Genomic DNA, 15,566 nt, shown 5'->3' on the forward strand with positions numbered 1-15,566 from the left:
TGAATGCCCTAGACTCCCTGCAGGGCTTACGAGAGACTTAAGAAACAGACGCTCTAGAGTTGGAAGAGGACAAATGGCAGAAGGCGAAGAAGGCTGCCCGGTAACTAGCCATCACCTCGAACTTACAATTAGTCCACTTTCACTGGGTTTACTACAGCCCTGGTAGACTTCTGAAAATTGGAAGGGCAAAAAACTAACAAGTGCATGCTATGTGATGATCAAAATGGGACATTTTGCCATACAAATCGGTCATTGCCCCAGGGCCGGCTTTAGGGCAGTGTGACTGGTACGGCTGCACTGGGCGCTGACCTGTGGAGGGGGCACACTGTGTTTAGCAATAACTCATGATTGGAGAGATGAGGGGCACTTTTGCCCAGTGGTAGGGAGAGAATCCGAGGAGGTGGCCATGGGGTGTGAGGGCGCCACAAATGATATTGCAACGGGCGTCACTAGCACTAAAGCCGGCCCTGCATTGCCCCCTCATTGTGTGAAACAGGTAGGAGATCTATAATATGCTAGCAAACAGAATACATACCCCCCACTTCCGTTGACCACAGGATAGCACTGTTGGGGATCACAGGCTAGGCAGAATTGCACAGACTCCTAGAGTTGAACTCCTAGTAGCAAAAAAGTACATTGCACGTAATTGTAGATTCCCCCTCCCCACCAACACTGGGGGCCCACCTAGTACAGTCATGGACATTTGTGCAAGAGCTGAAAATGTGGGTAAAGGTGGCGAGGCTGTGTGCGCCAGCATGAGTGGATCAGGGGTCCTTGGTCTGCCAGGAGAACGGGCCCTGACCCGGTGAGGGTTAACATCTCTGTACATTTGTTTCTGTTTAAATCAAGTTTAACACATTTGTAATACACGGGAGCTATGCTGTGTTAGGTGCCATGCCATCATTTAGGGTTGTTCTGGGAAGTTTTAATGTCCTCAACAATAATAAAAATATTTATTAAAAATAAAATTACACAAACCAGTATTTTACAAATGTATCTTCAACAACACCGCTGAAAAACAAAGGGGAAAATGGGAATAAAAATAAATAAATAAAAAAAATAATCAATAACCACAACCTTGGCTATTTTCAACAAACGTTATCACATTTGGAACTATTGGGTATGAATGAGTTAACCAGCACAATCCTACATGTATCTTAGAGATTTTGCAAGCATATCTCAGGAGCAAAGTGAGAACTATGAATTTGAAGCCAATCCATCTAAGGCTTTCTCCTTACCATGGCTTTATTTTCCTTTATGTTCATGGCTCTTTTTGTCAGTGCATTAGAGTTCTCCTTTTCATTGCTGAGCTCATTTTCATTGCCGAGCTCATTTTCGGAATCAGATGCAGAATCCTCAGTTCTTTTGTTCATCGGCTTTGCATCTTTCACATTTGCAAGAGGTACTCTCTTTTTCCTGCCTTGCATGCTTGGCCCAACGTTGGCCAACTCAGGGGTCTTCTCCGATGCATTATTCTTGGGTTTCTTGGATGGGAACTGGAAAGCTACACGAAGACCAAAGCTCCTCCTTTTAGGCGCGCTCGTCGCCTCTTCCTGCTGGTCTGAACAGGATTCTTTGCTCACATGACATTTGAAGCGCTAAAACGTGAAATTTTACAGATGTTAGAAAAAAAATCTGAACCAACACAATTAAATTGTAGTTTTCAGTGACATAGTTTTTCTGCAAATACAGACTATTTATACTACCATTCAATACACCAGTGATGAGAACTCCATGGAATTTACTTTCTTATTGTGTCAACATCATTTACAGAAGTAATCTACTAATATATGTTATTTAGAGCCATCTAGCCAATTCGGTTGCCCTAACTCTCAATGCTGTTCACGGCTTGGAAGATCATAGAGCACCCAAATAGGTTTTCCCTATGCATTTGATTCCAATGCGGACCAGCTTTGAGTAGCTAAACCACAATATTTAAAGAACTGACACTCGAAGAAATTTCTTGAATGGACACCCACGATGGATTCCTATGCAAGTGTGCAGATTACCAAGTTTTGGGAAATCACAGATATTCCAGGAACACCTGCAAAGCTTGACCAGTTGCAGGTTTCAAAGTCCATTACTTAAATTGTCATGTTGCATTTTTCTGAGTTGCTGTTTCCCTAATGCAAAATTGTTCACAAGATTGCTCCTCAATGTGGAGAAACCCCTTATCATACATCCCCATGAACTTTGGGGGTGTTCATTTTTCTTCATATGTAGGGCAGCTATCCCTTTCCTTTGCAGGAGTAAATCTGACACTATTTCCAGGTTGGGAAAAGGTTCGGTACAGAGTTATTGTAAAGCACACAAAAACACAATTTAGTGGCTGTTCACAAATTCTTAATGCAAATCACACCACTCCCCACCCCAGCCATTGGGTTTACTACTAAATTTTCTGCAGCTGAAAAAGGCTGGTGGGGCTCTAATCTTGGAGACGCCCCTGTGGAACTTGCTGATACTTGAAGGCATGAGGAACCTAGCGGTTTACCAAAGATGAGATACCACAGGTATATCAAAGCTAGGTTACATCTGGCGACCAGACGGACTAAAGTCATACAAGTTCCTTGGAGGGAATTGCCAGATTGTCGGTATTACAGCTTAAATTTGAGGTAATGAAATAATCAGACTATCTGCAGGAGATCACAGACTAATCGATTTAGTCTAAAAAGTGTCTGTGAAATGGGTCTAACTTTTCTAAGTTATCTACATGGGTATTCACAAATGTATGAGAGTCGCTTCAATCCTCCTGCAATCAAAATAATGGTTGGGTCAGCTCATAATATAACATAAATGGCAAAAAACGTTTACAATGCAAACCCTACACCAACCTATTAAAGCACATTATACATTTTAAGTATCATTTTGCAGTTGAGGGGATGCAACTTGCTGTGAATAATCTTCTATAACGCTTTCGTCTTTGAGAAATTATTAGGTGTAAATGTTGTAGGGCGTTTAGCCGATTTACACACAACGTAAACATTATAAGTATTAAAGCGCATCCAAGTACTACATGTTGTCATTGCTCCTCTTGGAAAGAAGGAAACAAAAAAATGAGTCAAACAGCAACAATTTCTGTTTTGGCAACCCCATATCTTGTTTTACAGCTGTGATTTTCATCAAGTATAACATTCGAGGAGAAAACGTTTCAAACATTTGATTCATAGATAGGGTCCTCAAACACAGATAGTGCTCAAATGTATAAAAAGAAATGCTTTCACCTTCGGCGACTCCAATGAATTAAAGCTATCACAGCTCTCCTCGGATGAAGATGTTTCCATGGGAACGTGGTCTCCAAAACCGAGGAACTCTTCGTCATCACTCGGAGCATTGAAAATGTCGGCAACGTCACTGAAGATCTATTTTAGAAAGAAAGTGTGTTAGTGGGCATAACAGCTTCTCACTAAGTTATATTTCTTAAATACATAATCAAAGTATCAGCTTAAGACACATCAATTTATATATAGATAGGCACCTGTGAATAATTTAAATGATTTTCATTTTGGGCTTCTGGCATATCAAGGAGACAACAAAACCGAAGCTAGAGTGATTTCGGAGGTCACTAAAAACACAAAGGTGAAAAACTTTTCCTTTAGAAACAGTTACGCATGGGTCCCATAAACATTCAAACAAAACAAAAATCAAAAAGCAGTACTTTGGCTGTGGCTATGACTATACCATGACCGGAGTGCAGAGCAGTGGAAAACAAGTGTTATTTTTCACCGTGACTGCCTACTATTGTAAGACTAGTAAGGAGTAGTATAGGTTGTATACTACTCGTCACCATGTATTTTTTGACAGGTGGCCACGCCCCTTTGACCACGCCCCTTTGGTCCGTGTGTCTATATTGGACGCGTTCCAAGTCTGATTTTAATCGGGGTTTTAATCGGTCCTTATAACGTATTGATAAGATTATAGCATTTTATTGTTTTATAGGTCGTTATTTTGTGAATCATGGCTTATAAAATGATACGGCGATGAAATAAAAAAAAAAAAAAAAAAAAAAAGCGTATAAAACGATAAGTTAGGATTTGTGAATCAAGGCTTATAAAATGATACGGCGATGAAATCATAAAGCGTATAAAACGATAAGTTAGGAATTGTGAATCAAGGCTTATAAAATGATACTGCGATGAAATCAAAAACGTATGAATCGACCACGCATGCAGGAGGGTTGCTAAGAAGTGGGGGTAGTGTGAAATACGAGTCTACAAACATACCGCGGGGCGTGTCTAGTATGTTCACAGAGGATATAAGCCAGCATTCCGAGGACCGTGTGTTAAGAAACCCCCGCTTTTTTCCGACAAAGAAAAGCTCGAGCTTTAAGACAACTTTGAGAATGTCTTGCTCTAGCGTGGAAGCGGGACCCCTTGGAGAAACTATAACAGCGATGCTGAAGGAAGCGGCAAATGCTGCAGACGACGCTGCAGAACTCGACGATAGTGATAAGGAAAATTGCGCGCCAACAACGCCTGCGGGTACTACGTCGGAGATGTCGTCGGCGATGCTGAATAAAAAGCCCGAGACAGACGTCGAGGCATCGGCTATGCCGAATATAAAGCCCGAGACCGGAGCCTGCGAAGAGGTGGTTGGTGGCGTTGCTAAAATGGCGAGCAATACCTCCGATGCTACAGACGGCGGTGGAAGAGCGGAACCAAGTGAAGATGACGAGGGTATTGACCTGCAAGAGCCTGAACCCGAGGACTCCAGCAACTGTACAGAGATGGATTCCGGAGAAGAATCTGTAAACGAAACAGAAAAGTGCGAAGTTGGAAAACGAAAAGTAAGTACGAACCGCAATTTTTCGGCAAATCCTCTGGGGTGTTTAAGAGTGTGATGATGAGGCGTGTAGTTGTGAGGAAGGCTGAGGTCGAAAAACCCCTTTTTTCTTTTTATCAGCAAAAGAGAGGAGGAGGAGCCCCAGGCGACAAAACCGCTAGCACGACTATGGAAGTCACACAGCCATCGCTACGTTTTTCATGTCTCTGCTGCTCAAGACAGAAAAAACTTGCCGTAACGCATAAAAACTGCAGCTGTAAGCGCTTAGACGCAATTGTACAATTTTGTCGTGGTGAAAGTTGGAGCACGGATCGATATCGCGGACTTTTGACAGCGATAGCCGCGATCATAAAATTGTGCTTAAAGGCGGGGTGGTACGACGAATGCGAAGGTTGTAAAATTGACGACCCGAGTCAGTTGCATCACGACTGTCTCACGACGGGTGATGAATATGAAGACAGTTTGATACGGAAACTATGTTACAAGCTGGACCCCTATAAGATTATGGCGACGTTGGGGGCGGTCTATGGCTTGAAAGAAATGTCAGTACCCGAAGATTGTAGTAAGATGATTGCGAATGTTTTAAAGTATATTAAGAGAGTACAGTCCCCATCAGAGCATGTGAAAAGTATGTATGAAGCGGGTGATGAAGACATACGCTTGATAATGAAACAGCATTTGAGAAGGAAGAATTACCGTAGATATTTTAAGATCAAGTATCTTTACAGGAGTTTAAAACCGAGGAACATGACATTTCTTAATGTAGAGTAAATGAAAACATGATGATCTTCGCGATTGCTACTATTATGTATGTGTGTTTTTCCGTTGCAGGAAAGTGTGTTTCGACACATGGTTGAGATCGGCGTGCGACCGAGCGTTAGATGCCTGGAAGACGCTTTTTATTTTCTGATCAGAGCAAAGATGGCGTACCCCAAACCAGTGTTTCGCCCGACCGCGCTATGTCGTAACAAGCGATGTGAAATCATCGAAGAGCTTGAAAAAGAACTGGGTCAGAAACCTAGAGGCTTTTACGACGTTGAAAAGAGCAAAATCTTCTTGGGCGCTGACGACGTGCTCGAAGATTGCATCGACAATTATATCAGGCGGACATTTTGCACCCTAGGAACTACTCTGAATAAGAAACAGTTTTTCAATTTCATGAATACAATATCTGATTTGTTTTGTCGAGCCTTCTTGAAGGGGCGTGGGGAGGATGTAAGAAGACTGGTACCGTTCATAGCTAGCAAAATCCAAATATTGATTCTACGTCACGAGTTTTTGAGAGCATTGTGTTAAATATCTATGTTTTTATCGTTATTATCGTTTATAGCGCTGTACATTCCTATATTACCAGTTTAAATCATACACTGTTTAATTCGTGTGTTATTAAATAATCTACTATTGTAAAATAAACCGGCTTCTAGTTCTGATTATTTGATAAAGAAAAATAATAAAACAAAAGTGAATTAATAGAATAGGGGGGCGGGAGTAGGGGTTGCGGTATTTTAGTTCAAGAAGCGCTACGATGCAGAAGCTTTTCAAAAGAGTTTATTACAACCCCTCGAAAGTTGGTAGTTTTGGCGGTGTAGAAGCCTTGTACAAGGAGAGCAAAATCCACAACGACGGTGTTAAAAGAACACAGGTACGCGACTGGTTATCGGGCGAAGATGCCTACACGCTACATAAGGGGTCGAGAAAGCGCTTTCAAAGACGGCGTGTGATAGTCAGCGGCTTAAATCATCAATGGCAGGCGGACCTTCTAGACGTCCGTGAACATGCCGCGGTTAATGATGGTGTAAAATTTATATTAACGGTGATAGACGTACTGTCAAAGTATGCATTCGCCGTTGGCCTGAAGGAAAAATCGGGGAGCTCGGTCACAAAAGCCTTTGATTACATTTTCAGCAGCGGGAGAATTCCTAAAAAGTTACAAACAGATAGAGGAAAAGAGTTTGAAAACAAGACGCTAAAAGCTCTGCTGAACAAGTATGGTGTAAAACATTTTGTTACAAACAACGAAGTGAAGGCGGCGATTGTAGAAAGATTCAACAGAACTCTCAAGGCACGAATTTGGCGGTATTTTACAGCGTACAACACATTTCGTTATATAGATCGTTTACAAGATTTTATTGAAAGTTACAATCATAGCTATCATAGAACCATTAAGACGTCCCCTGTAGAAGTATCCCCGCAAAATGAGTTGAAAATTTGGAGAACTGTGTACGGGTCCGTGTTCACCAACAACCCTGTTTCAAAAAACACGCTCAAAAAAGGTGATCATGTTAGGGTATCTAGATGCAAGGGGGTATTTCAAAAGGGGTATGAGCAGACTTTTACAGATGAGATCTTTGTGATAGACAAGATTTCCAAGCATTCAGGCGTTACAGTTTTTAACTTAAAAGACTATGCTGGGGAGGAGGTCGAAGGGTGTTTTTACAAAGAAGAGCTGCAAAAAATAAAACAGGATCAAGATCGTGTGTACCGTATTGAGAACGTTTTGGCAAAGAAGGGGCACGGGGCACAAAGACAGTGCCTAGTTAAATGGCGGGGATGGCCTGATAAATTTAATAGTTGGGTCTCTGAGAGTGAATTAAAGGATATACAAAGTCTACAACAGCGGATATAGGCATTTAGGTACCGCGGAAGCGCCATGGAGGTCGGACCTTTTTATCTGACGCTCCCGAGTAACGCGTCTTTGGACACTTTCCCTAATAACAAAATTTCAAATTTTACGGTGAAACTAGCAAAACCTATTCATCTACAAGGAGATTGGGAGGTGGCCCTAACAGAAATTCAGTACCCGCACACGTGGGACACTTTTGAAACAGAGGATGTTAGATTTACGGTGGTACGCAAGAAGGAAAGCGCCCACGAACTTTCTTTCCCGCCGGGGCACTATGACAACATACGAGACATTGTAGAAGTAATGAATAAATCCATTGGTAACATATCGGAACTTGTTGACCTTAGATTAACGTATGAACCACGACTTCGAAAAGTGCAGTTGAGGAATGCTCAAGACTATGGTATTTTGGTGCGTGAAAAACTGGGGAGAGTGTTGGGGCTGACGCCTAACGTTCACCACTCTTCATCAGCGGGGAAAGCCTACACGGATGTACACGGCGGATTTTATATGATGTTTGTATACTGCGACGTGATAGAGCATCAGAGAGTGGGGGATAGCTACGTGCCTCTCCTCCGGTGCGTGGAAATCACAGGCAAGAATAATAGCATGATAAACATCATTTACACCAAAAGAGATTATGTACCGATCAGCAAAAAACATTTTCACACAATAACTTTGGAACTGAAGGACGATTTGAACACTAATATAAGATTTAAAGTGGGTAAAGTCATAGCGAAGCTTCATTTCAGGCCGCGACGTGGTGAAGTGTACTAGAATAATGATTTTACCTGAAAATTACGGCGACGCGTCGCTCTATAGGGATTACTATAGAGCACAAGCCGGCTCAGGCCTCCCGGGGTTCCACGGGGCACCTATTATGTACGGGGCGGGTGTTGGCGGTATATTCAGAAGCCTTTTCAGAAAAGCAGTACCGCTTTTAAGAAGAGGGTTCCAGTTGGTAAAACCGCACGTGAAAACCGCTGCAGCAAATATTGCCCGAGACGTCGCAGGGCACGTTTCGGGGGCGGTGATGAAAAAGTTTACCAAAACGGGTCAAGAAGGCTCAGGTTTAATCTATCTCGAAAGAGGAAGGAAGAGAAAAAGGGGTGTATCACTAAGGGGGCCGCCCGCGTTCCTTCAAAGCGTTGTGAAGCGCCGGCGACCGGCTCAAAAGAGTTCGCTTAAGACCCGGAGAAGACACGGAAAAAAACGAGTCTCTAAGGGCAACATATTTTAAATCGGACCATGGCCTCCGTCCCTTGCGGTTCCCAGGAATGCACAAAGTCAGAGTTGGACCTATTCCAAGTACCACCAACGCAAACCAGCATTGAAAGTTCTCTATACGTCGAAGTACCGCCACTTTCAGCCCTGTCAGACACAGCCCCCTTAGAGTTCTTCATAGCTCGGTCGGATGACTACCTGGACCTTTCAGCTACCCTGATTTATCTGTCGTGCAAAATTACTAACGCAGACGGATCCGATTTGGACGCCGCAGCCCGAGTGGCGTTTTCTCCATACCCCATAGCCTCACTTTTTAACCAACTGGATGTGAGCCTCGGCGACCGGCTCATCAGCCAGTCAAACAACACGTATCCATACAGGGCTTATCTCGAAACGGTACTTAATTATGGGGACCCCACTTTAAAACGCCAACTTTCTGCAGGTCTCTTCTACAGAGACACCGCTGGAGAGCACGAGGACACGACTTTAAACGGTGCTAACGCGGGATTTAAGAGCAGAGCTAGCTTTACAGCCCGAAGTCGTAAAGTGGAACTGATTGGGCAATTACACTGCGATTTATTTTTCCAAGACAAATTAATGCTTAACGGTCTAGATGTGAAGATTAAACTGATTCGAAATAAAGACACTTTTTGCTTAATGAGCGGCGACGCAGAAAATTACAAAGTGCATATCTTAGCGGCGTCACTATTTGTGAAACGTGTCAAAGTGAGCCCAGTGGTGCGTTTAGCTCACGCCGAGACTCTGTTAACCAGTAATGCCAAGTACCCCATCGAAAGAGTGGAGCTCAAAGTGTTCAGCATCCCAGCCGGTGCGCTACTATCGAATACTGAGAATATTTTTTTCGGATTTTTGCCAAGAACTGTAATAGTAGCGCTGGTCGATAACGCAGCATTTAGCGGTGAATATGGCAGAAACCCCTTTAATTTCAAGCATTATAATATATCTCACAGCAGCCTCTCCGTAGACGGCCAAGCTATACCGGCAAAACCATACACGCCGTCATTTGGAACTGGGGGTGTGGCTAGAGAATATTTGGGTGTGCTGCAAGTTGCTGGGAAGTACGCATCAGACCGACCCTTCTTTGTGGATCGTGTAGAGTATTCGAAAGGCTATTCTATGCTGGCTTTCGATCTATGCCCTGACAACGACGTGGGTGGCGGCCATTTTTCGATACAAAAATCAGGCAATGTACGTCTGGAGCTCCGTTTTAGCGCCGCTCTACCGTCTACTATAAACCTTCTGATTTACGCTGTCTTTCAGAATGTTATACAGATTAACCATAGGCGAGAGGTGCTAATCGACTATATGTGATGAATACGTGGCAACTGGAACGTTTTCTCGCCAAAGACGAGACGGCAAAACATTCATTTTTAGGTGTATTCGCAGCTGACACTCTACCAATGTATCTGGGTAATCGCCAGCGACCGCTTCATTTAATAGTTAATACAGACGGTAAAGATCAAAGGGGTCGACACTGGTTAGCAATATTTCTAACGGAAAAGGACTCTGAGTTTTTTGACTCCTATGGCGTGCCACCAAACAGTTATCTGTACCCCAATACCATATGGCAATTTTTAAAAAGAAACACTTCAGGCCTAATAACATTTCATGAAAACCAGATTCAGGATGATGTATCATTTACCTGCGGGGCACATTGTTTGTTTTATTTATTTCATAGATGCCGTGGTGTAGACTTTGAAAGCATTTTAAAAATGTATTCAGCTGATTTGAAGGCAAATGATGCTCTAGTAACAAGGTTTGTGTTGAGGCAATTACGCAGATTGAAAAGAGGCCGTGTAAATAACAGACCGATGCAAAATTGTATTTCATTCACTGATAATATGCATGTTTACAGTGTTTATGATAACTAGCAGACATCCACAAGGTCTATTTTACGCTCTCATTGGACTTTTAAAATCATATTTGTACCGAACATTTTTACTCTGTGATATAAAATGTATCTAAATAAATTGCATGAAAAAAGCCCTTAACTTTACGTGTCGGTCTGACTTTTTTCAGCACCTAGATGCCACGTTAATGCACCGTGGTTTATATTCATCCTGAAATGCTTAGACAGGCTATTGTCCGCATATGGTGCCTGGTGTGCTGTCGAGGTTTGCAAAAAATATGAATAAAAAAAGGGGGGCCTAACTTTACGTGTCGGTCTGACTTTTTTCAGCACCTAGCTGCCACGTTAATGCACCGCTGTTTATATTCATCCTGAAATGCTTAGACAGGCTATTGTCCGCATATGGTGCCTAGTGTGCTGTCGAGGTTTGCAAAAAATATGGATAAAAAAAGGGGGGCCTAACTTTACGTGGCGGTCTGACTTTTTTCAGCACCTTGCTGCCACGTTAATGCACAGCTGTTTATATTCAACCTGAAATGCTTAGTGGATTATACCGTTTAATTCTCGACACACGAAGACATACGTGGTATTGTGAGTTGTGGCGGGAAACTGTCGGGTTTTGGGTATAAAAACGTGAGGTCTGCAAGAACATTCAGGCTGGAGCTCTCAGGAAAGCTACGACGCTCCAACCAACGGCGCTGGTGACACCTTCATTCTCCCACCACATCGGGCGCTTGAAAAGCTGAAGCCCCTGAAAGATTTCACCACCTGATGACTGAGCACCGTTTCCATTTATGAACATGTCTGAGGACCAAGAATTGTTGGTAAGAAGATTGTTTTATGTTTTTTATATAATCCTCTAGCTCTTTTTGAAGTTGCGCTTCTATTAGCGTCATCTCTCAAAGGTTAAATGCTTTTTTATCAGGGATGTAAGCTTTTTTTCCGGCTCAGACTGTCACACTAAGACGAATTAGACCGAAGTCCCGGGCAATGTTCTAACATGTGGTTCTAATTAAGTCTTTCGCTCCTCTGTCAAAAGGTTTTAAGCAATAGATAAAATTAGGTGAAACTCGGGGTGTTTTGAATTAACTGTAACTGCTAGTCAGGAACCGTGAAAGATGCATAAAAAAAAAAAAAGTGTGTGTGTGTGTGTGTGTGTTTGCGTTTTTTTTTTTGCTTTGCCGGACCCCGTCTGAAAAATGCTCTAGCATGTGGTTCTAATTCAGTCTTTCACGTCGTCGTCAAAAGACTTTTAGTACTGTTACAGCAGCTGGCATTTTAAGCAATAGGAAATATGACATGACTCTCGGTGTGTTTAGATTTTGCACATGCTCTTACCTCAAAGACTATCTGCTCATTGATCCGTGTTTTTAAGTCAAGGACTAGTCCGCCTCCTTGCTTTACAGATCATGATTTAATAACGCTCGAGGTCTTAAATAATGTCACTATATAGCCTGGGGCCAGCGAGCCGGGGTTGAGCTGCGGCTTGAAAAGCAGCTAATTTGACAACTAAGGTCTGGGTCTATTTCTGCGGTCGTGTGTGTGTGTGTGTGTGTGTGTGTGTGTGTACTTTTGTTTGCATGAGCTTGTAAATACGTATAGCGGTGCTTTCAAGTAATTTAATTTAAACCAATATAGGAAATGTGTTACAGCTGTTTGCATTTTTGTCTTCGCAGGAAGTGGCCGAGGCGGCAGACGCACTTTTATTCGACACTGCGCTTGAAGGCCCTAATCCTATCGCAGCCAGTCAAATTTGCGGCTTCAGCGCGCATGCTGGTAAGAATTAATTCTCTTTTCTACTGGTAGTATGTTCTACCATAGACCATGCTGATGTGCGCGTGCTTGTGCGTGTGTGTGTGTGTGTGTGTGTGTGTGTGTGTGTGTGTGTGTGTGTGTGTGCTTGTGTGTGTGCTTGTGTGTGTGTGTGTGTGTGTGTGTGTGTGCGTGCTTGCGCTGCCACTCTCAGTCTAGTTGTAGCACTGATGACTATTGAGGACTCTTCCGACTGTTCATTGCTTGAATTAAAATTATGTTTTTTGCTCTTACTTAGGTAAAACTGATGATGCAATCTCCATCCAACACGTGCAGCAATCAAATACACAACAACCGGTTGTACAAAGGAGTTCAAGGTTGCCGCCTGACGATCTGAAAAGCAAAGGTCAGAAGCGTAAAGAAGCGAGGCGGCGAGGGCCACCACAAACATTGCAGGGTGGTTTTGGGGGGAGTACTGTTGGGGGGCCTGCATTGCATGAGTTTCCACCGGTGTCTGTAAATGGTGGCGGTTTGAGAAAGAGACACTCTGGCTGTAAAGAAAAGGGTGATCAAAAGCGCAATAGGAAAGCGAATGCTAATGATAACAATTCTGCTACTCTACAGACCTTCCAGGTTTCGAATTCAAACACGCCTACCCCTGGTTGCGTTCTCCCCAGCCGAAATTCAGAACAGATTCTAGGTGTCACAACGCACCCTTGCAGCGATACTCCGGTATTAGTGCACCCCCCACCTACTCCTACCCCCAAGTCTCACTCTCAACCATCAAAGAACTTGCATGCGCAACCAGCAAACGCCATTATTCCCCCCGATGAACAAGAAATAATTTCGCTGCTTGACGATGATGACTGTTGGGGGGAAAACGCGAATGTACCCGTTCAACAAAACAGATCAAAAGCAGGGCCAGCTGTACACGGCGAATGCTCCAAGAACCCACGCTCACAAGGGGGGTGTCACACAGATGTTACAATAGGAGGAGGACCCGCCATCACCAGCCCCCCAGTAAGGTTCGCACCAGGTGCTATTCACCATAATTTAAAGACTGAAATTCCCCACAGTGCTGCAGCAAACGGGGCGTCCGCAGCGGCGCTACAAGCTCCTAGACATAACCCCACACCACCCCTAAACATTACCGCAGTAACATCAGCATGCCACGATATTTTACCTTTAATAACAAACCTTAGGGGAAGCACTCTTAACACAGCATCTATCTGCGAAGCTATTATTTTTGCTTTAAGTAATCGTGATACAGTAGCTCAGATACAAGCCATTGAACGCATCAAAGCTGGCATCGTACGTATACAGCAAAATTTAGAGAAATCACTTTCAGCTGCTTTAGTAACTGCTCAAAATCAGCTCGAGTCCTCTGTCTCCTCGCACGCCATAGATGATGTCCTAAGTGTCAAAAAATCACTTAACGTTGAGATAAAGACACCACTTGACCCCCGCAGTGGGGCTGCTGCTGCTGCTGTTAAAGCTTCACTTCCCAGCGACGCGGCTGTACTTCAGGCAATTTACGCCATTTTTCCCCTAATAAATACCCTAGAAGGATTAGGCTTGAACTCTGCACCCGTCAGTTCATCCGTTTTTAATGTTCTACGTGTACAGGAAGCTTCCGGACATATCGGCGGCATAACAGATGTCAAACTAGCAGTAGAGGACGTGATCCAAAATACTCAGACTTCACTCGCATCTATTTTAGCAGATGCCCAAGCCAACCTTGATTCCTTGAGTCTCGACTCGGGAAACTGATAATGACCCCCAAAGAGCATAGGTCGCCGAGAAGGTCTGAAACTACAGTCGCCAAACGTAAAGAGAAATGGTTAGCCGCTAAAGTAGTCAGAAATCGGTTAGCCAAAAACCTAAAAAGAGCCAAAAACCATTTGAGAAATATACGCCGTAATATTCAAAGCAACAATGGGTATTTACCACCGAGCCCCACGCAGTTAGAGCAAACACCTCAGAGAACGGCTGTCGCTTGCGATAATTCTAGCATCAGTAACAACCCTGCGCCGGTGTTTTTAGAAAGCGTGCGACAATATCAAAGAGTTATCAAAAAATTTAGAGCTATAGAATTTTATGAAGAATTTCGTTTTGTCAATCTTCATCTCATAGATTCTATTAGACTGGCCCTAGAAGCGGTTATTAACTCTATCCAACTGCTGCTGGACCAAATGGCCCCAGACATAGGCCCCAACGATTATGTACAAATTCGCCTGAGCGGCGGTGGTCTGGCTAACTCTTTTTACACTCGCAGGCTACCGCATCACGACCTAGATGCCTCAGATTTCTTAAACAAAATTGTTGACATGATGAATAGCAATGCAGAGATTCTGGGGTCACAAAGTTTAACACTTGTTGTGACTGTGATAAAAAGTAGGGGCGGCGGTGCCAGACGGGCTCTAAATTCTGTATTGTTTACTAAGATCATTCAAAAGAAACGTCGATGGTTGATTGATTTGAACAACACAGCTGGAAATTTGTGCCTGGCGGGGTGTTTGGCAGGGTTATTGGCTCACGGTCAATCTACGGATAGAACGTTGACAGAGCAGGCACAGTTAATGCACGATGCCCTAAACATCCCCCCAGATACGGATGTCTCTTTGCAAGACATAGAAGCATTTGAAAATTACTTGGGTGTGACGATTAAAGTATTATATCACGAAGGCGGCTGGCGTTATTTCACCAGCGGTACCGCCAACAAATCTAAAATTCTGTTTGTTCTTTTACATGAAAGCCATTTTTACGGTGTGAAAGATATAAAAAAATTCCTCGGCGCTAGGTATTACTGCGAATATTGCCATTCGGCCTATACCCACAAATACAATCACTCGTGCGCAGACTTCTGCAAAGCGTGCGTTACGAACGATTGCCATGACATTGCCAACGATCTCCAAAGGTGTCCGCGGTGTCGACTGTTTTGTCGTTCTTCGGAGTGTTTAGAGCGTCATCGTGCTTTAGCCGTGGCGGGGGAGGTGAGCTGTCTCAGCAAAAAGTTGTGTGATTCGTGCGGTCTCTACGGCCCCGAAAGTCATGAATGCGAAGGCCTTGAATGCGGTGTCTGTAAAGCCCGGGTGTTTTCATTTGATTCACATCTCTGCTTTATGAGCAGACTCAAACCGCCGACCAAAACAAATGATTATATATTCTACGATATGGAGTGCCGTCAGGAAAATATCATTCACGAGCCAAATTATATTTTTGCCAGACATATTAATGGTGAGCCTACTTGGGAGTTTTCAGGTCCTACATGCGTCAATGATTTTATCAACACATTCATTACACCCCGATTTCAAAACT

The 15,566-nt window shown here is 43.4% G+C and overlaps 1 protein-coding gene across 2 annotated transcripts in view; it reads right to left on the bottom strand.

Moving 5' to 3' along the window:
• Nucleotides 1-15,566, bottom strand: part of CDCA7L (cell division cycle associated 7 like) — a 150,238-nt gene that overhangs the window by 85,080 nt on the left and 49,592 nt on the right. For both annotated transcript variants that reach the window (XM_085631595.1, XM_085631596.1), the window contains exons 2-3: nt 3,222-3,359; nt 1,239-1,598 (exon numbers count right to left, since the gene is read on the bottom strand). In XM_085631595.1, coding sequence (XP_085487721.1) covers nt 1,239-1,598; nt 3,222-3,359 — 498 coding nt within the window. The remainder of the gene's footprint in view (nt 1-1,238; nt 1,599-3,221; nt 3,360-15,566) is intronic.

The sequence above is a fragment of the Triturus cristatus genome, chromosome 10 (genome assembly GCF_964204655.1).
Source record: "Triturus cristatus chromosome 10, aTriCri1.1, whole genome shotgun sequence".
NCBI classification, from domain to species: Eukaryota; Metazoa; Chordata; class Amphibia; order Caudata; family Salamandridae; genus Triturus; species Triturus cristatus.